The sequence below is a fragment of the Trichosurus vulpecula genome, chromosome 7, assembly GCF_011100635.1.
Source record: "Trichosurus vulpecula isolate mTriVul1 chromosome 7, mTriVul1.pri, whole genome shotgun sequence".
In the NCBI taxonomy this organism is placed as follows: Eukaryota; Metazoa; Chordata; class Mammalia; order Diprotodontia; family Phalangeridae; genus Trichosurus; species Trichosurus vulpecula.
Window position 1 is genome coordinate 95,313,250 of NC_050579.1, and position 25,866 is coordinate 95,339,115.

General features: G+C 34.4%; 1 protein-coding gene across 4 annotated transcripts in view; it reads right to left on the reverse strand.

The window, feature by feature from the left end:
- Positions 1-3,449: 3,449 nt before the first annotated feature.
- The window catches only part of LOC118856959 (WT1 associated protein), a 34,858-nt gene continuing 12,441 nt past the window's right edge, over positions 3,450-25,866 (reverse strand). For 2 of the 4 annotated variants that reach the window (XR_005010897.1, XR_005010896.1), the window contains exons 2-8: positions 25,107-25,144; positions 22,996-23,051; positions 19,234-19,292; positions 17,224-17,351; positions 9,848-10,590; positions 5,848-6,002; positions 3,450-4,738 (exon numbers count right to left, since the gene is read on the reverse strand). Coding sequence is in view for 2 of the 4 variants with exons in the window: in XM_036767539.1 (XP_036623434.1) it covers positions 4,158-4,738; positions 5,848-6,002; positions 10,412-10,590; positions 17,224-17,351; positions 19,234-19,292; positions 22,996-23,051; positions 25,107-25,136 (1,188 nt within the window). In the remaining 2 variants the exon portion in view is untranslated. The remainder of the gene's footprint in view (positions 4,739-5,847; positions 6,003-9,847; positions 10,591-17,223; positions 17,352-19,233; positions 19,293-22,995; positions 23,052-25,106; positions 25,145-25,866) is intronic. The other 2 variants (XM_036767539.1, XM_036767537.1) reach the window with 1 other exon arrangement.

Sequence of the window (25,866 nt, forward strand, 5' to 3'; positions counted from 1 at the left end):
TTCCTTATCAACACTTGAATGAAACTTCCTCCAACCAACAGCCCTTTTCTCTACATTTCTACTACATATTAAATCTTTCTGAGCCTGTTTACTCAGATGTAAAATGAGAAAAGTAACACTCACTTCAGAGGTTTTAGTGAGGATTGAGAATGTATATAAAATGATTTGTAAGCCTTAGAAAGACATAAATATCAATTATTATGTTATTAATAATTTCAGCATTTGACTTAAGTATCTTAATTCATCTTCCTAATCTGACCATTCCTTAAAAGTCCAGTCTCTTGATATATGGATCACGATTCATTTCCTTTCCTTACTATGTGATACACAGAACTATTAAGGGCCAGAACAAAGATCTGACCCATGATACATTTCACAATCTCTAGATGCACTCTACCTTAACAGGGCCTTGGCTCACCGGGTCATCTATCCAAAATCTTTTGACCCTAGTAACCAATGCTCATTCTAGCCCCTCACAGCTAAGAGCTTACTGCTTTTTCTTACAATTGTTGGAAAAGATTTCACCTACTTCCTCTTATCTGAGAGGAAACATCCCTTTTAGTTGTATTCTGTGGTGTCACCCTCCCATGCCATAGAAGACCAGTTTTTCTGACTCATTGCTTCTCTTTGAAGCCATCTTTAATCATTCTTCTACCTACTGACTAATTTCTCATTGGCTTTAAAAACCTTTACTTTTCCTGTCTTCAAAAAAAAAATACCTATATAGATGTGCTATAGTTTTCTATATCATACTATTTTTGTACTTTTTATAACTAACCTTCTTAGAGAGGTGTTCTATTCCCAAGGTCTTATTTCCTGCCTCCCTCTACAACTTCTTGCAAAACTGACTTTTCCACCATTTTACTGTTCTAAGATAAAAACATATAGCCTTTCTACTCTTGACCACCACATTCCATTTTTCTTCCCTCCCTTGACTTCAATGACATTCTACTTTCCTAGTAATGTCTCTGATAATTTTTCACTTTCCCACCCATTCAGTAACTGTAAGCATTCTCAGCATTTTCAGCCTGGCACCCTGGTCCCATTCTATCTACTTTCAACGAAGTTCATCAAGTCCAAGTGTTTCATCTTCTACCTTCTTCATGATTCTTAAACCTACATTTCTAGCACCTACCATTCGTATTTGCGATTGCTGAGCTTACAGATGTCTACTTGTACTTTTGCTGCTGAAAAAACTAAAATCATGTTTCTCCTCTAAACATCCTGGTTTTTCTACCAGCAATTCAGCTTACTCTCCCCATTGAGTTTCCAAGTCCTGCCACTGGACTGAGTCTTTCTTTTTATACTTTAACAACCATCCATGCTCAAGCACCAATCAGCTCATGCATTTAGTCTTCTAGGTCTCCTGTACTTACAATTAAGGAATTGTTCCTAAAGGAGAATGGATTGGAAATACAGATACAAGAATTATCTCCTGCAAATAAAATTTTTATGTCATTCTCCTCCAGTGCCCTGTCATATCCAAACTCAGCCTCATGACTGGGCTCCCTTAAATCTCTTGTTCTCCAACTCTGCACCTCAAGTCAAGCATAAAGCATAAGAAAAATCCACTTACTGTTCAGAGATTTGCTGATTTCTATGACCAAAGGCACACCATAGAGGGATGGACAAAAGAGTAATCTCCCTTTGGTCACAGCTTTTTTACACAAAGTATTTTTTCTCATACCATGTAACTCATTTTTATGCTAGTACTCATGAAATACCATTTGGTAAAGGTGTATTTGTTCCTTCCATTCAAATATTTTACACAAAAGATATCTAGAATAAAAAAAAAAGTATGCTTATCTCTGGTAAGGGAGACCAGAGATCATAGATTACTTTATTAAAACAAAATTTAGTTTAATTAGAAAGCCTAGTAGGCCCTCAAACATATTACTGAAATTTTCTTGGTATTTAAACTGATCATAAATGTTCACTTTTAACTCACCTCCTACTACAGAATTTATATAATCCATCACAGGACGAAAATATGCTTTCAAAGGCACACATAAAAGATACTCACACCCTCTCTATGAAACCTCACAGAATGTTTTTTTCTTTCTACTTCAATGATTTACGATGCATGTGTTGAATTATTCTTACTAAGGCTTCGATAAAACTTTCTCCTATTGAGTGCCACTAATTTCCAGGGGAAATTCAACAAAATAATTCTACAGGATACTTTCATTTGTCCTCCATTATCCTCAGTGAGAAGCAAAGCACAACCTTGAAAAAAATTGAAGAAAGCCAAAGCATCCTTTTTGCTTATTTTTAAAAACTTAATTAAGGCTATGATTTAAAAAAACCCCAACACATTTTATACCTGGACAATAAGGATTACTTTGTAGAAGCTGATTATCCTTTTATAAAATAATCCTGGATCATATATAGAAAATTCATATGATGAAATTAATTATTTTGATGCACTTACATGAAAAAGTCCTACATTCAAGAATTTTTAATCTACATTTGATACTACTCATTAAGATAAATATACAACCCTAGTAAAAACAAATTATCAACATTTACTATGTCCAATATTACTAGTACATTTACTATGCTTGCACTACTGATATTAGGGGACAAGCGATTTCAAGAACAGGCACAATTACTTTAAAAACACAGTATTCTGACGGATATTTTGAGGGAACCAATCATTACTTTTAAGTAGTAAAACATGAACAAGAATATTACAAATTCACTTATGATAGTGCAGGACACTAATAATTCATTTTGACATCGTACATATACCAAGATTTCAAGACAGTCTAGTGGAACATTTTACATACCACTGAAGACTTAAAAATTTACTCATACACCAGGTAGGTAAGAAAATTTTTTTGAATGGGCTTACATTGTGTTACGCATGTCAGGCACTAATATTTCTACCAGGCTTAAACTTTTCCTGACAACTTCTATGCTACTTTACCTAGTTTAATAATAACTAAATCAAAGGCAATGCATTTTTTTATCTTTTTAAAGAATGTATCTTTTAAAATATCCTAAATGAAATCATCCCAACATAACTAAATTCTTAGAGACAATGTTTCATTCCCATTACATAAGAGAAAACCTCTAAAATCGTTTATTTGTAACTGGAGATGGCTAGCTACTAAATAAAAAACTATTTAGGCTTGATGTTATGATCAGAAAATGTACTTTTTCCTATCATGGTATATTACACAATTACAAATTCTAATACACCACAGTATTAATGATGCAGAAGTATGACTGAAATAGCATTGATTCAATATTCAAAACAGACATCAAAAACAAAATTTACTGAACTAAAATTAGACCATAAACACTAACTGCCCCTCTTTAAAGCATCCTTGACTTAGCATAAACTTAGGTCTCAGTCTTGCAACTGGTTGAAATATGATTAACTGGAATTCAGGTGTTCATAGAAAACAGTGCTACTAAATACTAAAAAACAACTAATGAAGGAGTTACATTATTAAAAATCTTTATTTAGGTTTGGTCAGTACAGGTAAGATATAGTGGAGTCACAGAGCAATCTGCATTAACAGGATACAACAGTTCATAAAAACTGAGTAACTATGCACACAAAATTCTTAAACATTCAGTCACCTAAAGAGAAAATGCACAGATGTATGGTGGAAAAAACTGTAATTAACACGGAAACTACTACGGGACTCCATCAACAATCCAACTTTTAGTGATAAAACTACTGTACTGGGCAAACTTGGCAGTCATAAACCCACAACTACTATGACAAGTCTGAATGTTGCATAAGGATAAGAACAGTATGAGTAAGAATGCCCTTACACAGCACGGGTTCTAGATATACATGAATTTGTACAGACATCATCGTGTTATACTTTGTGGAAATTATTTCCCATTTTCAACTTCACATTAACTCATATAAAAATAACTTGAGCCTACACAAACGTCCTTTTAGCAACGTTCAACGTAATTAACTGTTACAATTTCCAAAGTGGCAGAGGTATTGAAGCAAGGGGAAAAAAAAAACAAAACCAAAAAAAAAAAAAAAAAAACAAAAAACAAAAAAACAAAACCCCCACACTGCACAAAAGGCAAATTGTGACAAAAAATATGCACTAATTAAAATTGTTTCTGGACAGTATCCTCTCCCAAATTAAATGACACTGTATAAAAATGTTGCTGGAAAAATGTTACAAAACTGAGCCCTGTACATTTACACTTGAGTCCAAACCATTCTGAACATGGCGGGAACCCACAGTTCGGTTACCTTTCCCAGTCACTGCTTTCTCCTCTTGAGGATCATGATTGGAGTCTGTGTCATTTGAGTGGTGTGTGAGAGAGTTTTCACTGCCCGTGGGAGAGTCTACACTTTCATACCCCGTACTGAGTTGGTTTATGTAACTACTACCTCCTCTGCCAGTTCTCTCTTCAGAGTTGTTGGAGACCTTATTACCATTCCCTGGAGATGTAGGAAAGTCATCTTCTGTTGTGTTACCCTCCCTAAAAAATCCAGACCCAGACGTCCTCTGATGGGAGGAGCTGCCGTTACTTGGTCCATTAGCCAGACGGCTGCAGTCTTTACCCACGACCTCTCCCTGGTCTAAAGGCTCAGAAGATGGAGTCCTGCTGGTACCTGGGACTGAGGCCTGGGACTGCTGCTGGTATTGAGCCAACTGCTGACGAGTCTCCTTTAGTTGCTGCTGAAGAACTAGAATGGTACTCTGCATACCCTCTACTTCTTCATCAAGCTGAATAATGAAGTCATTGAGTTCTGTACAAAGAAAAAGTCAAACCTCTTTTTAATATCACTCAAAAACAAGTTTCATGTAGTAGGATAGTAGTACTATTATCTAGAATTCAAACAAGGGTATTCAAGTAAAATACTGACAAATAAGGTTTGAAATTTATCTAGGGTTAACTTTCAAGATCCACCACACACGCGCGCGCGCGCGCGCGCACACACACACACACTCTCTCTCTCTCTCTCTCACACACACACGCTCTCTCTCTCTCGATGGTCCATTTGATCTTCTTTCTAAACCTTCTTATAGAAAGTTGCTTAAAAGAGATAAAAAGAAAAAAAAGTAAAATAGCTCAACATGTCAAGATGTATGGATTCTCAGTACTAGGACAACTCATGGAAAATCATTTTTACTTGTAAGCACAGCTAATTAAGAAATCCAGTGAATGCACTAATTTTATTTATCTCTGCAAAATAGTTACAAAACACATTTTCAGGATTTAGAAAAAAGGAGGGGGAAGACTCTAGAAGGGAAAAGGCATACTTTCCTAAAAACTTCTAAGGCACTTAAGAAAAACCGCAAATATGTGGCAAACTTTAGTAGGCTGTATTGGATAAATCATAGTTTTATAAAACTTACAGATTATGCTTACTAGTAAAAGGACCAATTTATAATATTTTAAGATGTCATTTGAGCAATGTATTCCAATTAAGTTCATGCATTATTTCAAATACGAATTCCAGTTTGCAGAATCAATTCTTGGATATTTCCCTCCAAATATCTTTATTGTCTCTATAGCTGCTAAAGAAAAGGGAAAATAGGATATCTGCAACTATGCAAACTGGTCAGAGTATAGATATGCTCCCCAGCCTCCCTTAAGCACTTAATATACATGCATGTTCACTCAATAATTTGGACAGTAAAGGAATAGCCTTTGTATTCATAAGAAATCTACAATTTAAATGTCCTTTTGTTTACCCCTGCCCCCCTTTCCGTCCCTCAAATACTTCTTTCTCCACAGTCATTATGTAAAGAAGGTAATCTTGTACTACAACTTGAACTACTACATTCAAGCTAGCAGATTTTTAAAGCCAGTGCAAAATTTTCAAGGAACACTATTCAAAAAGTAAGCCCTTACCATCCTGACTGCTCTTAAGTTCTTCACTATATTTCTTCTGTAAAGCCAACTCTGCTTCAAGTTGTGCAATACGTCCCTGTGACAGTTGCCTTCCAAGCTCTTGATTCTCCTGAATAAGCATTCGACACTTCGCCATTAACTTTTTGCCTGTTTGGCTGCAAAGGAAAGAGCCATCCATCACAAAATGAAGACAAAAGCTTTTGTAATCTTCCTTGATTATAATTTTAATAGCAATAGTAAATGTTTTCCAGATAACACAATTTACACATTATAGCTCAAAATAGCTATGTCACAAAGGTAAATCTCTCTATAATTACCACTTTTTCCTCTTGTGCATGTTGATCTTCAGCATTTCAGTTATTTGATGGCAGAAGTAAATAAGCAAAACTTAAATGTATATGGCTAAAATGGCCATTTCTTGCTTTTATATCACAGCAATAAATCCAATCTGGAATCCATTCATCCTTACCCCAATTTATTAACAAAAATAATATGCACCTGGGAATCTAAATGCAGAGCACACTGAGAAATTTATCAAATATTCTGCTTAGAGAATAATAATTCAGTAGTAAAGAATGAAAACCTGATATTCAAAACAGGCATATGTTAGGAATGCCTTGTTTTAAAGAAAACATAATGTAAAAATCTGTATTAACACACACATACTTAAGTATATGTTTGCAGGAATGGTTATGTGGAGAGTTGGTTAAAAATTTTTTCATATAAATAACCACTTACCCTAGAGTAATTTACACCTGACTTTTTAGGAACACACACACCCCTTTGTGGATCATATCCACTTCATAAAGATGTTTACTAAACAGAGCTCGATATTTAAAGAAATTCATTAGGCTCTTTTCTAAAACAAAGAATCTATTAGTAGAAGTACATAGTCCTTAATTTATCAGTTTTGTAAACTTAATTTTTGTGTATTAGTTCTTCTTAAACTTGGACTCATCTATAGGTCAATTTGGGGTTTGTGACTTTATTTTTAGATGTTTACAATTCTAGGTACAAAATGAGGCACCTTGGGATAGAACAGAACTAGGGGATATAGTTTTCAAACAATAATGCAAAAATAGACATCTAGCAAACCGAGCTATTTATACTTGCTGAAAAACATTACGGGGAAGTCTGTGTAAAATACAACCATAGAAAATATAAATACAAAACCCCCTCAATTTAGTTTGTCTACAAACTGGGAGAAAAAAAAATCTTGTTCAGCAACAATATGAAACTGTTTTTCATCATATATGTTCGAAATCCCTTAAAAAGACCTGATCAAATGTTAAAAATCTTTCAGAACCTGAATGTAGAAGGATATTGCTGTCACTAAGTTTCAAACTCATAGAGATCTTAGATCTTAGGTGAAGAAAAAAAAAAGCTAAGTTATTATAAACAATTCAATCAAAGCTTTCCCTTACAAAATTAAATCAGATGTTTCAATTTGTGATTTTTTTTTTCCTGAAAAGTAACTTAAAACAGGTTACATATTCCAAAGAATCAGTGCCCACACTCTGTTCTCTTTAATCTTTTCTTTAGGCTTCCCATAATTTCCAGATGTGTTGCTCCCAATGGCATCTGGTCCAGTCAAGTCTTGAAAACTTAACAATGGGAACATATACAACCACTTGCTGCGATGTCCAAAGCCAGGTCTTGTAGTTAATTCAGGTAAGTACTCAAGTTTCAAATGCAAAATATGAATTAACTGAATTTTCTTATGAAATATGAACTATGGCTAAACCTAGATAACTGGGGTTTAGGCAAGATAAGCAATTACAAAGATACAAACATTTATTTGGCCAAGCTATAAGTCAACATCTATTAGGAGAATTATTCTTTTGCATTAAAAAAAAAAGATCTGATTTATGTTATTAATTATAAAATCAATCGAACTGCTTGTTTCTCTTTCAGTTTTAAGTGTGACATTTAACTCCACGTATTATAAAATATGATAAATGAATTGTTTTGTATACACAAAGAGATGTAGATCTTTCTAGGCATTTTAATGATGTTTCCTTCTATTTCCAATATTGATGCAACTACTCTATTTATAAGATGGTCACTGTATTCTATTTGAGTTATCCATCATGAGGTAATAACTATACCAAAACTACTAAACGACATCTAACTTAGCAAATTCAGAACTATTTATGAGACTATATGGTAAAGAAAAAACCCTATCATTAGAATAATTTTAAAATTCAGAACTAACCTTTTTCAACCTACAAATCAAACATAATCAATTCAACAAGTATTTTGAAAAGGGACATAGTGTTGTATGATGGTGTTTCCCTGGTTTCTTTTTTAATAAAAGGGAATTTGGCTACTTGATACAGCTTCTCAACTATTTAAATGCATATGGATAATTCAAAAACGCTGGTATTTATTAGTAGTTGAAATGTTCCTAAAGTGTATCTTCACACGAATGTTGCAAGTATTTCTCTAAGTTCTTCTCCCCCTCAAAATTTAGAATTAAGTTGCCTCTATGAAAACAATTACCAATTTGTATTTGGACTATACAAGACAAAACATTGCTAAACCAATGATAATCTGTTTAAAGGCAATCATATAATTAATGAAACCTGAGATGATCTCTTCTATGTTCTGCAATTTAAAAAAATGTAGATCTCAAAGTATTCTAATTACCTGTGTAGCAAGTTTAAAAAATGTCATATATTGCCTTGAGTAAATATATATCAATAAAATTTCCTATGATATTGAAATCATTCTCTTTTACCTTTAATGGCAAAAAGTTCATACAAAAACCTCTATGCTGTCATAATTCGCTAATTTCAAACAGAGATTTGATTATTTGTTTAAAAAGTTTGGAACCATGTTTTTTTTTTTCCCCCGATGAAAATTATACAAACAACCCCCCTTCACCAGCCCTCCCACTGCCCCACATAACAGTTCCTTAAATCATACATATTCAAGATACTTACAATTGATTTGAATGATTAAGAGAGAACTTAAGTCACCTTTCATAAAAATTATATTTAAACGCTGGGACATGCTGGAACATTTATCTTCCACTCATCTTAGAATCCAACATCACCTTATGAAAACTTCAATTGGTGATTTATAGAATGATCTGAAGAAAAAAATTCACCTCCAGGATAGTCGGATGGAGACATGAAGAAGTAATGCCTTATATCTAAGTGAGCAAATGGATTTGCTAGCAACAAACACTAGACCTTTGCCAATCCACAAAACATTAAAATTCTGCCAGCCCACCATTTCCAAGACTGACACCCCAATCTTCAGGCAGGCATTCTGTGAAGTTGTCCCACAATATTACTGCAACGTCTTGGGACAAAATGACAAAAAGTACCAAGAATGACAAAGCTCCTTGACTGATACCAGCTGGATAAATGCAGGTCTTTAAGAAGTGAGAAATAAAAGCCTTTTTCCTTCATTTTGAAGAGCACAACAATACTCTTCCAACTGCCCTTAAAGCCCCCAATGATTCAAAATACAACAGAATAAATCAATAGAAATTCCTTGAGCTATTTACAACTATTTCAAGTCATATTTTAAGTCAAGAAAATAATTACAAAAGGCCCCAATACAATATGAAATAAAAACACATCCCCATTAACACTGAAGAACGGTTAGCATTGTAACGTGCCTAATTAATGTGGAGATGTAATAATTTTCATAATACTGCAAAAAATTATGCAGTGAGGCTTATCACAACCAATATCCTTAAACAGTTTAGTTGTGAAATGATTGCTTATATATAAAGCTTCAGACAATTTAAATCTATAGATACTACACCTTCATTTTTATACAGTCCTGAATCAATTATCTACATCATTTGCAACCAAAGAACAAACCATTGCTTAAAACCACAAACGAGCCCCGAACTATATGGGCCCAAAGGTAAGCATAAGAACTATGACTGGTATGTGTTACTTGATCCTGTCATCGCTATTGAAGCAAATAAACCCTTTATATATATATGTATATATATAGAAATATATATAGCAAAATTCACCTCATTTGAGTTTTGACCCAGAAGTTCAAAGAATAAGCAGGAAGTCCACAGTCTTATTGGCAAAACTGACTTCTAGTGTCTCTAAGTCACTAGGCTCAAGGTTAAGAGCGAAGCATATTCCATTTTTACATTTTACTGGAATTTTACATGTTCAATTCATGATTTAAAATCTCTAGGTTTTCTTTCCTCCAAACTGTCTGTAGACACAGTGTGCCACAGACTTAAGACTTCTGTTTCTCCCTCTATTTTCTTCAAACAGAAACACTTGTCAAGTGTCTACATGTTCTAGAAAGGGAATTTTTTCGAAGTTGGCCACTTCTTCGGAATAGTCCGACGCTGTCAGGCCTCTGAAGCAAGGGGGGGGAGGAGAGAAAAAGCTGAAACACAAGGTTCATCTGGTAAGTTTTACATTAAGCATTACAAGCTGGACAGTATAAGAATGTGGCTTTTTTGGCTCAAAACGTCTGAGTCTTGGTGTGGAAACGAGTACTTGGCTGTCCCACCATAGCATTCTCGTAGTGGGACTGTCAGGGAAGTCTTGACTGGGGAGTATGTTTTGTTTACCTATCAGGCGTAAATTTCCAGGCACTCAGTTCATTTTGGGCTTGTTCCAGTTTGTCTTTAGTCTGTTCCAGTTCACCTTTCATTTTTAGGAAAAACAAGTTGATTGCTGGGTCCACCATCGTTGATCTCAGTTGGGCAACACTAGGCTGCTGAACTTGTTTGAGGTACTGGATTTGAGTCTGTGCAAAATAAAAAATAAATTATTACTACCACATCACAGAAGGAGGCTTATGTTAGTTTCAGAGAACACAGTTCAAATTATGTACAAATAACAATGGACCCAAAAAAAAAAAAAAAGCAGCGCCAAATAGGGAAAATACTTGGTTAAACTCATTAAATAAAACCTGTTAAAAGCCTTTTCAGGTGTTTTCAAATCAATGAAAAATAGCTATAATCTTTGTTAGGCTGCTTGATTTTACTATTAAAACTGTAAGCCTGAATTCAAAGACCTTATCTTTGTGACTTTTTCAAAAGAATCTATACCAGTGACATTTGGGATTGAAAATAAAATGCTGTTCAACTATTCTAGCCTGGAGGACAGAAATCAAATAGTTCCAGAAGGAGTAAGCAATTTCTGTTTTCATATTATCATGGAAAGAAAAACTGATTCGACTTAGCATGAAAAAGAATTCACACACAACTCTAACAAGGTAATGTAGTGTTTAACACTGGAATGCAGTCTGAAACTGAATAGTTCTCATATAAAAATAGTGAAAAGAATGAATTCACAGGTCTGAAAAACAAAAAGCATATCTTTCGTTCATGTATCTATGCATACCTGTGCAAACTACTAAATATAAAACCCATCAGAAAAATATAACTAAAAACAAGACTAATATTAAACTAAAACTTTTGAGGTAGGGTATAGATAACCAATGTGATTTCATTAGTTAACAGAAAATTCTTCCCTACTAATCCTGATCTGCAACTTACATAACATTGAGTCACCTGGGCCACTGAGAAGTTAAGTAACATGCCCTGAGTCACATCACCAGTATATGAGAGGAGGACTTGAATTCAGGTTGTCCTGACTCCCAGGCTGGCCTTCTACCCACCATGTTACACGGTCTCTCACAAATGTAAATGTGGAAAAACAGACTAAAAAGTGAAAGTTTTGGCCTTTAGTCTGGCATTGTAATTTGACTTTTAAAAAACAAAAATGTAGTGTGACAGATTTAAGAAACAAAATTGCAATATAAATAGCAACTTAAAATACACAGCCAACACATGTGCTGTTCCCAGCAGAGTATACCCTGCCCATACCCCTCTACCCCCCTACCCCAGCATACTTGAACACAAAGTCCCAAACTGTCTACTTCATTATTGTTTATTGGCATGGTAAAAATCCCATTGTGCAGGGTGTCCCTAAAGCCCTAGTGAAGTGTAAATGCTACAAACTACAAAAAACCATCATTTAAGAGTTTAATTATTTAAATTTCATTTATAGTTCTTATGAATTTAAAATAAATTTTAAGATGTGGCATCATGTCATTATACAGTGTGTGTACATTCGACAGTTTGTCAATGATACTTTCTCAGACGGGGGATCAGTAGAAGGTCCTCTTACTTGGCCATCCCAGTCACTTGATCTATTTCCATTAGATTTTTTTTTCCTGTGGGGTGATGTCAAAACTGTCAAGTATAAATCAAAACTTCATTCTTTAGATGATCTTAAAGATTACAAATGCAATCCTTTCATTCACTGACCAGCAGCTGATGAAAGTTTTTACAAAGCTTGAAGGCTAATAGAGTTATCTAGCACAAGATGGTGGTTATGTTGAATTTTATTAAGAAACATCAACACTTTAAAAATTTAAATACTTTCAATTTTTTGGTAAGTTTGTAGTATTCATACCTCTTAAGTTATTAAAGCTTAAAAGTACACTAAGACTCATAGGGTACATTGTATAGATTTATATTTAGCAATTTGTAAAATACGACTGTACTAACATTAATCCTCTTACCCCAAAGTGGATTTAGTTCGGGTGACCTGTCCTAAAGCTAAAAAAAGATTATAGCTGATGTTTTTAAAAACACCTTTACTCTCTTCTTTAAGTAGCACACTGTGGGGATCATTTAAATTATTTCATTGTGCATTTATTTTGAGGATATCTTTAAAAGTCCATGTGCACTACCTAAAATCAAGACTTTTAAAAATGCTTACAGGGAATTTATCACACTGGCCGTACATTTAGGACTGTACAACACATAAGGACAGGATAGGATAGGGTGACCTGTGATTCACTGGTGGAGGGAGCTCCAGAAGAGGGACCTGGTTATCAATGCAGGCTGGCAACTTCTCTGCAACCTATGATCTTAGAGTTACTTAGACCACATAGATGTTAAGTGAGTTACCCAGGGTCACGTGTCCAGGATGTGTCTGAGGTGGGACCTGAAGAGGGTTTTGCTGGCTCAGAGGCCTGGTCTCTATCCCCTGCCATGATGTCTCAAACACATAACCACTAACTGCAATGCCAATTCACATACAGCCATGTCACAAATAACCACAAATCATAAAACGTTCCAAAACTGCTGATGTAAATTTAGTTGCTTATGGGAATGTTTATGTTCCAACAGACAAGTCTCATTTCAAAGACATTTTAAAAAATAAGTTAAGGCAAAAACAGTGAGGAAGATACAATGAACTCTTGCCTTATTTGAGGATATGAAGACACAATTAGGGCAAAAATACCTGAATATATTGGGCCAATGCCTCTAGAATATCGAAATCCATCAAGAAATTATTCAAAACATAAAATCAGTTAACTCATTCATAACTTTTTGGATATTTTAATGGTATCAGCAATTACCATCCCTTCATAATAACAATGATGGTAATTTATAACATATTCCAGTCAAATTTATCTCTGCAAGAACCTAGAAGCTAAACACCTACTCCGCTTCATTTGGCAGTATCACCCACTGAATGATTATAGTGAAGCAGGGGAAAATCTCTGAAAGTAAGACATTTAATTAATAATTCTCTTAGCACAAAAGGAAATTTCAGACAGTGACCTGTCACAAGTTCCTCCCCTCATTCCTAAGTGACTTGGCCTGGAAGGGGATGTTTATTTATCTTCACCTAACATGGAACTGGAAACAAGGAAGATTTAGAACAGTAAATAAAGTGGTTCTCTAAGTTCCTTTTGAGGTCAGGTTTTCAATACTTTTATTCAACAAAACACAAAAAATATATTCCACCAAATACAAATTTTTGGATTACTGTCAATGCATCATCATTAGCATAGCATCATGGAGAGCTGAGAGTAGCTCTCTGAAGACTTCTGTATTTAAAAAAAAAAATCTCATTTATTACTCAATTTTCCATGAAAAAAGCTAAATAAATATCTTACAGATGAAGAAAATGAGATTCATCAAATGCTTTGCTTAGAATGACAGGAAACATAAGAGATAGGTATATGTAACTCCTATTTCTTAGCCTACAATTTTATTTATAGCTAGAAATTTAGGCTTGTCTTGTCATCAAACAATACAGTACAGTAACAGGCTAAGATGGGGAACTAGAAATCCTTTCATACAAAAATCCTTTGAATCTAACTAAAGTACTTTTTGTGTTTTCCAAGATCTCAATCAGAATTGAGAATGTGCTAAGTATTTATGGAATTCTGACAAAAGTTCAACTTCAAGACATGCATTATACTGTAGGTTAATTTAGATTACTTGGTAAGGTTTAATTTCTATATTCAGAAAATTTCAGTCAATGAAAAGATACTGATAATTCAATCCATCTTCCACAGAGCTGCCAAAAACGTTTATCTGACCACAGGAATAGTTCTGCTGAAAAACTGGAGTGGTTCCCTATTATCTCTAGGATAAAACACAAATTCCTAAGGGCATTTTAAAGCCCTTTACAGACTGGCACCAGATTTTTTTCCACATTATTCCCTTTACACAGTATCTGTGCCAACAAAAGTAGCCTACTTGTTAGATGAATGGAGCATTCTAACCCTTGCCTCCTCCATGTCTTTCATTGCACTGACTGTTTTCATTATGCCTGGAATGTACTCTCCTCTCACTTCTACCACTTAGCATCATTTGCTTCCTTAAAGCCTCAGTTCAGGGCCATCTCCTATTGGAAGCTTTTCTAAGCCTAATTGTTAGTGTTCTCTACCTCTTCCGAGTTATCATATATGGCCTTCTCATCCACCATGCAGATGCAGATAAATTTCTATATATGTTTTCTTCCCAATTTAGAGTGTAAGCGCCTTAAAAGTAGGGACTCTTACTATACCTAGTTATATCCCCAGTACTTAATACAGTGCTTAGTATATAGTAAGTGCTTAATAAATGCCCTTTTATTCATTCAAGTGCAGTGGTAATCTCCGAAGAATTGACTGACATTAGTTGTTGGGTATATATTAGGAGACAGCTTAAGTTAATTTTGCTAAACATTACATTGAGTAACAAAGAAATAATATTCTGCATTCACAGATGCAATGTTAAAAAAAATCTGCAGACAGCCACCATGTGCTAGGTACTATAGAAAATAAATCAAATTTTATCCCTGAACTCCAGCAGTTTATAATCTTGCTAAACAGACCAATTGTATTTTATCATAAAGTTAAAAAACCAACTATATTTGGAGGGTGGGCAGTAGAGATTATATATTCCGTCCAGACATTATCACCAATTTTCCATATATAAAACCCACTGAGAACAGGTAGGTTTTGAATTAACAATAGTAATTTGACTGACAGGTCCTATGTTATTAGGAAAAATATAGTTTTTAAAAAGGCATAAAGACCATAAAGGGAAATTATCATGCCTGAAATGAAATTAGGCTTTTGGGCAGGAGGATTACACAATGAAAACTAGTAAATCTCACCTTCATTCCCAAAGCCATTCTGACCTAGTAAAAAAAAAATGCAATGGTGATAGATTATCACTGCAAGTAAGGCGAATAAGGAATAATTTTATGGAGAAAGCTGCAGCAAGATTTAAGAAAACAGGAACTGGAAAAAACCCCAAAAAGCAACTCATGGTGTTTTCCTTAAGCAAAAAGTATTCTTTAATAAAAGTGACTGATGACTGATTTGGTAAAACAACATGAGGAAGAATCAAGTGGGGACATTTAGGTATAGCCCAGAGTGAACAGGAAAGCTCCAAAGAGGAAAACATCTTTCCTAAGTTTTGATTAAAATGGCACAACAATGAGGCTGTTAATAGCTCACAGGTCTGGGTAGAAGGGAATAGGGATAGTCTAGGAATGCACACTGAAGAATAAATCTGAGGATCCTAGAAATTAAGAGTTGGAAGGGACTCCAGAAATCATCTAATGTAACTCCTAGTCAAGGCACAGATTCTCTCTACATGTTCTTCCCAGAGTGGTAATGTACCCTCTAATTTAATAACTTGAAGATCTCCAAGGACAAGGAACTTACTATTCTTACAAGTAGCCCTAGAATTTAAATTTAATGAACATTTATTAAGTATCTTCTGTATGTAAAGGTTACAAGGATAAAAAGTGAAAAAAATAAAACTGCTTCCCTTAAGAAGCTCATATTCTATTGAAGAAGGGGTGTGTGTGGGTCAGGGATCAAGAGACAAGAATAAGTTAAAGCATATAATTAAGCACATTATAGATGAGGAAAGTAAGATAGGACATTCTAAAAGATTAATGATTTCTTGGGGGGGGGGGAATTTTTGTAGAGTAGGCAAAACACTCAATTTGGGCCCTGAAAGAAAGAAAGTGATCCATATATTTAGCGGGGTAAAGTAGGGATGGGAGAGTGAAAATCCAGTCTAGGGCTGGGGAAGGACATGATTGGGATACAGTAACTAGTCCAATTAGCCTGGACACAGGAAGTACAGAAATAGACAAAAGCTTATAAACAACAAATGATTATTACAGTCTAATGCTACAAAAATTTTAACGCGAATTAGAAAGAGGGCACCAGATTTGATACTACTAATGATTAGTTATGGAAATGCTGGAGTTAAAAGCATTAATGGAGATACAGACAGCACACTCCATAAACTCAAACTGTAAGAAAAGAGAGAAACAAGGAAATAAGTCAATGGAGAGGCTAGGTATAATCAAGGTCATCTGTGGCTGAGAGAATTTTCACTTGTATTCATAATAACTAGCTCTAGTCACTCCATGTTATTTTGAGAATCAGTGAGTTCCCTGACTTCTGGCTACTTATCTCCACTGACAAGTCAGTAAAGAAACGAAGACGTGCAGGATACAGAATGACACTTCTAACCTAGTCTAAAGTAAGGCAAAACTTAAAGGCAACACCAAATACATGTAATTCGTTGGAAGGGTAAGCAAAGTCTGAAAAAAGATTTTATTTAGATTGGTTTATATTCAGATAAGGAAGGTGAGAAACTGAAATGATAAAGAAAAAGAAATATTTTTTAAAAAAGATCAAAAGGATCATGAAGATACAGAGGAGAAATTAGTGATATGGTTGGCTCATAGAATGAAAGAAAAAAAGAGGAAATTTAATTTAATATCTCCTCCTGAGATAAGACTGTTGATAGAAAGAACATAAAATAGGGTATTAACTCTTTAAGGTTGGGAATTCAGAGACCCCCATTTAAAGGAAAATATAAACCCCAACCAACAACCCCCAAACTAACAAAAGACCAATCACAAAGTGTTAAAAAGTTAATTTTAGATTGGAGGAAGTCTAAATTTAGCCTAACATTTTTCAGGTCAAAGGTTATCTACTCTCATGCTGAAACATGCTCAATATTAATATGCTACAGCATAAAATAGATAATATTCATATAAAAAATTTGCAACCTATTTTTTTTAAAGATAATGTGAACCTTTAGATACTTACAGTACACTCTTGCATCTCTTGTTCCTTGGTTGCCAGTCTCATCACAAGAATATTTTCTCTTCTTGCAGACTCTTGTTGTTGCTGCTTTAGCTTTTCTTCAGACTCTCTCAAACCAGTTACATCATTAGCTAATGTTTTTGATAAAAATGGAGAGGGAAAAAGAAAACCATACTGAGATTATCTGAAGCATTATTTCAATCCTACATAGAACTATTTGCTTCAAATACACTGAGCACCAGAGTTAAAAATCTCAAACCATAGTTCAGGATGCTAGTGCCATTTATAAATGGGATATGTGTGCTCTAAATTGCAAAGTCTACTTCAGAAAGATAGAATACAGTTTTATAAAGTAAACAAGAGGCGCCTACTAATAATTAGTTTAAAAGAATAAAATTCAACAATCTAATCACAGCTTCACCCCCTCCCCTAAAAAACTTTTAGAAGAACCTTCATCCTACATAATAATTGCTCATATTTATTGTTTATTATTGTTGAATTATTTTAATCATAATAAAGTAATCTTATTACAAGAACTGTGTGAGGTTGGTAGTCATTATATATTATCCTCATTTTAGATATGAGGAACCAAGGATCAGAGGGGATAGGGTACTCACAGAGGCTAAGTGAAATTGGAAAAAAAGATTTTATTTAGGTTGGTTTAAATTCAGACAAGGAAAGTGAGAAAATGAAATGATAAAAAAAAATTTAAAAAAAAAAAAAAAAAAGAAGACTAAGAGGATCATGAGTCACAGAGATTTAAAATAATAACAGATCCCCCAACTCCAAATCTAATGTTCTTTTCACATTATCAGTTGCCTCTTCCTAAGAAGTATCAAAAATCTGTAAATTTGTCATTTCTAAAAATTCTTGCAAGAAACCATAATAATTTTTTTATTAGCATGAAAAGCTAATAAGACTACCACTGTGTAGGCATTTAGAATAAGGTTTTTTTAAACATGTAGAAAGTTTTTTTTTGAGGTTTTTAAAAAAGTCTCAACAAAATATAATGCATGTGCGTGCGTACACACACACACACTCTCTCTCTCTCTCTCTCTCTCTCTCTCTCTCTCTCTCTCTCTCTGTCTCTCTCTCTCTCTATTTTATATCATATACTAGAACTCTACAACTTATAAATGTTGCCAGGATATAACTTCCTGAGCTAGGGACAAATAGTTTACTATCTATTATAAACTAAAAAGACTATTACTCTGACTTGTTTAAAGTGACCAATTAAAATATTCAAAACAATAAAGGTTTTTTGTTATCCAATTTTAGCATTCATTTTTAATAGTACATGTTATTTTATATCAGGGGACCTGAGGTCGTGTGTGTGTGTGTGTGTGTGTGTGTGTGTGTGTGTGTGTGTGATTCCCTTTGGCAATCTGATGAAGCTAAGGGACCTCTTCTCAGAATAAGGTTTTCAAATAACTGAAGAAAATGCTTAAGTTCCTGAAAATAAAGTTGTAATGTTTTTCTGATAGAAGTTCAGTGATCCCCTAAAATCCATTCAAGGATACTTTTGAGATCTATGAACCCCTGGTAAACAACAGTTCTACATGTAAGTTGAATTCTGATGTCTAATACTGGCATGGAAATGACTCAGTTTTTGAAGGCTATGCCAATGATGCAAAAGTTTTGGCAGCTCTCACTAAGTTGCAAAGACTTCAAGTTTGGACCTGGAGATAGAATTGTATTATGTTATGTGAAGACCAGTCCAAGTAGGTTTGGACAGAATGAAGATCACCAGAGTGTTGGTCACTTAGAGGATGAATGTCTCAGGCCATAGTAACTCATGAAAACACACAAGGGGAGGACAGTCTGTCAGTGGAGGAAATACTCATACTGATGAAATCAAAGATCTTGTGAAGTACTAAAACTTGTTTAAATATATGTTACAATTAAAGTCACTGTGTAATATTTTATGTTGCCTTTGCATACTCATACTGCAAAATCTTATTTTTCAAGTTATAGCAATCTATTCTCAAAGAGGTTGAAACTCAGGTTACTTACAGTTTAAGTCTGTGTACTTGCCCTCCAAAGCTTGTACATATGCTTCATACTGCTTCCACCTATCACAAAAACAAATTCTTCAGTTTATTAAACAAGTGGAAGAAGCTTTTATGACAGCAGTTTACATTTACATGACACTTAAAGGTTTATAAAACACTTCCCTCAAAACAATCCTGTGAGGCTGTTGCAGTAGGCACAAATAGTATTCTCATACTAAAATTTAAGTTCAATTCCAAGAACCAAGTAGGCAATTAATAAATGTTTGATGAATCAACTATTAAATATCTATTAGACTCAAGGCAAATGAAGAAACTGAAGTTCTGGGAGGTTAAACAAATTGTCTAAGGTCACAGTAAGTGTCAGAGTTGGCATCCTTTGCACTACACACTATACACTAGAAAAGACAAAGTTATTTCATAAATCCAAGAAATTTACTATTCAATTAAATGCATCTAAAAATGAGAGCTACTTCACTATCACAATGGTAGTTCAAACATAGGACCCTTGGTTTAGAAGAACTAAAAATGTAGGAAAGAATTCATGCTGAATATATACTATATACTTGTGAGCAGCTATGTGGTACAGTGGATAGAGCACTGGGCCTGGAGTCAGGAAGACTCCTTCCTGAGTTCAAATCTGACCTCAGACACTTACTAGCTGTGTGACTCTGGGCAAGTCGTTTAACATTTCAAGCCTCAGTTCCTCATCTGTTAAATAAGCTAAAGAAAGAAATGATGAAACACTCCAGTATTTTTGACAAGAAAATCCCAATGGGTTCACAAAGAGTCAGAGAGAGCAAATGACTGAACAAAAATATACTTATCAATAAGCAACAATCCCTTCAGTAATAGGCCAGACCATCAAGATAAATTGACGGAAACTTGTATATTACTCTCTAAAAAAAGAAAGGTAATGCGTACTGTAAGCAGTACTAATAAATGTTATTTATTCTTGGACTGACTCAAACAATATTTAGTTAAAAAAAAGAGAGAGAGCATGGAGGTAGAATGATGCACTGGAAAAAACACTGGATTTAGAGCTGTAAAGAATATTGGATTTGAAATTGGGGAACTTGGGATTCTAATCCCAATACCGATCCTCATATTTGTGTGACGGTGGGCAATTCAACAATTCCCCTCTCTGGACGTTAGTTTTTGTAAATGAAAGAGTTGGACTGGATTATCTGTCAGGCACTTCTCTCCATATGATCCAGCAGGCTATAAATTATAGAGCTAGTGATTCTTATTCTTGGCTCATCTGTGGCACAATTATAGAAGTTTTAGCAACTCATTTGAACATGAGATACTATTTACTTATGTGAATACCATAATTCAATAGTATACAAGTTGGTATTTACTCACTGTATATGTGAGCTCAATAGAAATGTTACCATTATTCCGATGTTGCTACAGATGTTGAATAGCTTCAGCAGATGGGCAGCAGGATCTCTTTGTTGCTAATAATGAAAACTCCACCTCCTGCCCCTTGATGCTAATCAAACAGTAGCTGCTTTAATAGCAGACTCCCCAGAAAACTGCATTTCCAAAGTTACTGCTAGTAGGAAATTGTATCACAGACACATAAATTAATCCCAGTTCTGGGAAAAAAAAAAGATGTTCTTCCCCAACATTTTTTATAAAGTGTTAAGATGTTAATAGTAAGACATCTTAGAAATCAAGAATTTTAGAGCTGGAAAAGCCCTTAGGAGTCATTCTATCCTATTTTCTAATTTTACAGATATAGAAACTGATCTTATCCAGACACAGGAGGAAGAAAAGCAACATATATCCCATGCAGAGATATTGCACACAGACATACAACTTCTTCATCAAAACGTGATATTAATGAACTCTTTACAGATATGAGGGTGCAAAAACCTAGTTGACCACAGCTTTGGCTTTAACACTGTGTTTGCAACGCATGGTCTTAAACCATGTTAAATAATCTGTCTTTATAAAGCACGTTCATAAAACTCATCTAGACCTTTAGGAAAATGGAAGGCCACCATCTAAGCAAGGGCACAAATAGCTGTTTTTGTAGGGGTCAAAATTAAGGCTTTGTCTAGATCACTGGAGGAAAAGGAAACATAGGATCTCAACCAAACGACACATCAATTGGGTTCAAATTTCAACTGAGGAAGACCTTAAATACATAACTCTTAATTTAAAAGTGCCTTTAAGGAGTATATGTGGTAAAAGAATCATGAGCCATATGGTGTGCTTTCTTGTAAATTAGTTAATTCTCCATGCCTCCTGGGACAAATTTAAGAGAAGGCCAGGCCAGAAGCAAGGATATACCTAAAAAGAGTTATAGCAAAAGGTATTTCCTTGCATGAGGACAAGTAGATTACTGAATGGTGTTGTTCTAGGATGCTGCTAATCACAAATTACAATCAAGAAGGTAAATATGGAAAATAAGATCAACTGTCATAGGTATGTAAAAGGGATGGAAGTAGGGTGGCTAAAGAAGATGATCAAGGATAAAAATGGGACATGTTTCTAGGTATCCTTCCAGTTTACAAACCTTCTCTTTCTCTCTCCCACTTTTAATATTCAGTCTTTTTAACCTGTTTAGTTCTTCACAATTAAGAGATTCCTTGTAATCTCTAGAGATGAGAAAACAGGGAGGTTAAATTACTTTCCTCCAAGGTTACTGAGAAAAACTCTATTTATTAATATCAAGTCACCATGAAAGTGCACTAAAATAATTAAACATAAAAAGAGTTCAACTGATTTCTTAGCCACACAGGTATATAGTAATTTCAATACAGTTCCAAACTTTAAATTAAAAAAAAAAAAAGAAAAGAAAAGAAAAAAAAAAGAAAGGTAATTGACAGAAGTGAAGTGACTTGGCCAAGGTTACATGCTAGTTAGCAGCAAAGCTTTATCTAAAATCTAGGTTTCCATTTGATTAACTTTTAATTAATGAACAATGCATAATTTATTTGTTACAAATAGAAGTATCCTTTAAGGCATCTATTTTCAAGTGTTAAGAACAAAAAAATGGGGGGAAAGACCTACATAGTATACAGGTAGTCTAGCCCACCAGCATTAGTTGTAGAGTTTGGTTTTATTTTCCCCTTGGGAGGAAAAGAGAGGCAGGGAGAAAAGTAAATGGAAAAAAAAAAACTGGTGCATTACTAAGGAATTACTATCTTGGAGGGTACTGAAATAGCCTTATATTACCCATAGTAGTTTTATTCATCTCAAAGTAAATTTAAAAGTCCTTACTTTAAAAAAAGTTTTTTTATATCCAGCATATCTATTAATCTAAAATAAAACAAAGGTTTCATGGTACAGTTGATAGAGTTGGGAAAACCTGGGATCAGGTTCTGCCTCTGCCACATACTAGGTATATGACCATGGACATTTCACTTGTCTCAGAGCAATTTTCTAAGACTTTAAGTTACAGACACTCTGAGTTGCTGATCTGCATTAATGGACTCACAGATTTGTACTCTTCCCTTTAAAAATGAAGCCCAGTTTTTGTGGCAAAGGTATGACCTTAGGCAAGTCTCCGAGCTTCAGTTTCCTCATTTATATAACGGGGTTATCCATTATATAATACCCAACAGTGTATTCACAAGGGTGTCATGAGGAAAGCATTCTGTGAATTATTATGTAGGGGTGCAAATTCAAGCTATTATTACCAGTCCTGGTTGTAGTCATAGTACATCATAAAAATTAGAGGACGATTTAGGGGAAGATACTACTCTATAGGAAGACCTACACATTTTTAATTAAATAGTATCAATTACTTTACCTTAGGATCAATTCATCTCTTGCCATAACTTTGAAGTCTGTTTCACTGAGTCGAACCTTTAAACAAAAGATAATAAAAAACTTGAACTAGATGCACATTTTTTTAAATCTAAAAACACTGTGTTAGCTACATTTAGGAACTTATTATTTTTGATAATGCAGAAGATGAGGCAAGCCAATCTTGCAAAAAGGGCAAACCACCCATTTATTCTTCAGATCTTTAATTACTAGGTCTAAAAACTCATTCAGGTAGTCAATAAGCACTTATTAAGCCCTTACTATGTGCCAAGCACTGCACTAAGTACTAGGGATACAAAGAATGGCAAAAACAGTCCCTGTTCTCAAGGATCTTACATTCAAATAGGAGTGATATACAGTTATCCCTTTGACACTGAGGAGGGTTAGGGGCAAGGTGCTCCCTCAATCTGGAAAAATTTTTGGGCCTCCCTTTGTACCACAGAAGAAGTCAGAATTTTTTCTTTTTCTTCTATGGGGTATTTATAGTACGTTATTGTAAAAAGTTGATATCATACAATACTATGTATTTCTAAATTTCTAAACCTTTTCTGTGTTGTCTGCTGGCCTTCATGTGTCCTCTGAGGCTTCCACAAAACTCCCTGAAAATTCCAATTTAATTTCTTATGCCAACCTGCGACAGATCACAACCAAGACTGGGAAAGTTGTGATGTGGAAGGGATAACTGAATAAATTACCAGGTATACACAAGATATATACAGAATACATAGAAAGTAATAGTAAGAGGGGAAGGTCTGAGCAGTTGGAGGAACTAGGAAGGTGAGATTTAACCCCTATTCATCAAATATCCCTTTGAAGTCCATAGGAGTTTTGCACTTGAGATATATGAGGCACAAATTAGTTGAATCACTGAATGCTGCTTATTACAAATGATTTCTTTGTTCACATTTAATCTATTTTGTTGAAGAGGTTTTTTAAAAGCTGAAAAGTCTGGTGTCTCCTGACATCTAATGTTCTAGGGTCACTGAAGTTTGCTATAGGAAAAGTATTTTGAGATATCCACTGAGGATAAAAAAATGAAAAGACAGGTTCCTAGAATTCTTTTCCCTTGGTGTAACTACAATGGTTAATTTGCCTCAAGAAGCTGACTTTCTTGATCTTCCCTTAATACAATCATTTCAAAGTGAACATGAATCTAAGGGGATGAGGAAGAACAAAAAGATTACAAAGAAAAGCTAAAATGTTAAGAAATAAAAGCAAGTCAGATTTATACCACGCATATATTTAAGTCCCTTGGCTAGTTTAAAACGTGGAAGACTTCTTGTTTATATTACTTAATTTGGAACATGAAATAATACCATGTATTATTAGTCATCTCCTGAATATATATTTTATTTCTTTACTTCTCCTTTAAGCTCCTTGAATACGGATGTAATTCAAACTTTTTTTTTTTTTGCAGTGCTACTGTTAGCTAAGACTAAAATATTTGCTTAACTGAACTAAGTTTGGATAGAGTTTAGTTGAGAAAATATACCACAAAACTAAAAGGACTGCAGAATTGACCCTCTGAGGGAGGTAGGGAAAAAACCCAAAGGAATAAGTTCTATTTCACTGCAACTCAGATTTAAATAACAAAAAAAAAAACTTCCTTACCCAAGGGCATAGGTAACCTATTAAGAGTTTTATTTCCCATCTCGTCAATTCTTAAGCTATAGTTGCAGAGTATCGATTCCCAACTTTGAGAACAGTAATATTTTCTGTTAGTTTCACCATATGTATAGTTTTATGGGGTCAAAATTCTCCTTAAACTCTGTAAACCTTAAAACATTATTTGCAGGTATGTTTTACTGTTCCTCTAGAGAGAAGGATGTGAACCAACTAATCCTTCTCCCTTTCTCCTTAACAGGGGTCCATGACTTAAAAAAAAAAAAGTTTAATGACTGCATTTCAATATAATGTCCTTTGTAATTCAACATTTTTGTGCAGTTGGAAACATTATTCTGAGAAGAGATCCATAAGACTTCATCAGACTGCCAAAGGGTTCTATGATATTAAAAAAAAAAAGTGAAGAAACCTTTGCTCTATACCATCATAAAACACATAGGCTGCTGTAGACTAAAATCGTTTCAAACTTACCTTTTTGGGGAGGGGTTCTTCGTTCGTCATTTTGTTTTCTAGGAAAGAAAAAAAGGGTATATGAGAAAAAAAACATACCATTTTAATTGTTAGAACTAGATTTATAGTCATTTCTCATTATTGTGTATTTTATCATTCTTAAACGCCAGGAGTCACCATTGCATTTATTCTATTTCAAAGCCACACTGACAAAGAACAGTTGCTTACCTTTCAAGATCCCACTCACATTGGCACCTTCGTCCCTAACATTGTTTATTAATCTATCCATTCTCAACACTTCAGTATTCTAGCTATGGGAAAAAGATGATTTCCCAGTATATTCCTACAAGCCCCTTAGGAATAGTTCCATTAGGCTTGCTGAAAGCCACAAGCAGCATAGGAGCTAGGAAACAGGTGTATAATTACCTAGGTTTCTTACTAGCAGGAGAGAGATAATGGGGGTAGTAACAATCTAAACACCCTTTCCTGTCATGCATTATACATTTTTTGGTTGATAGCAAAATACATGTTTCCATATCAATATTACAAATTTCTTCTATGACATACATTAAGTAACTTTCAATAAATTCCACAGACTGGTAGCTCTCTCAAACACTATATCCCAATCATACAAATCCAACCAATATACGCTATGAAAGATAGTTTCATGTATGGAATTATAAAGAAACTTTAATAGCAACTCTAGGTAATTTATTAACTTGTATACATAGCCTTTTTTGCTTTCAGCTACCTCTAAGCATGGTAACATAAAGCCAATAAA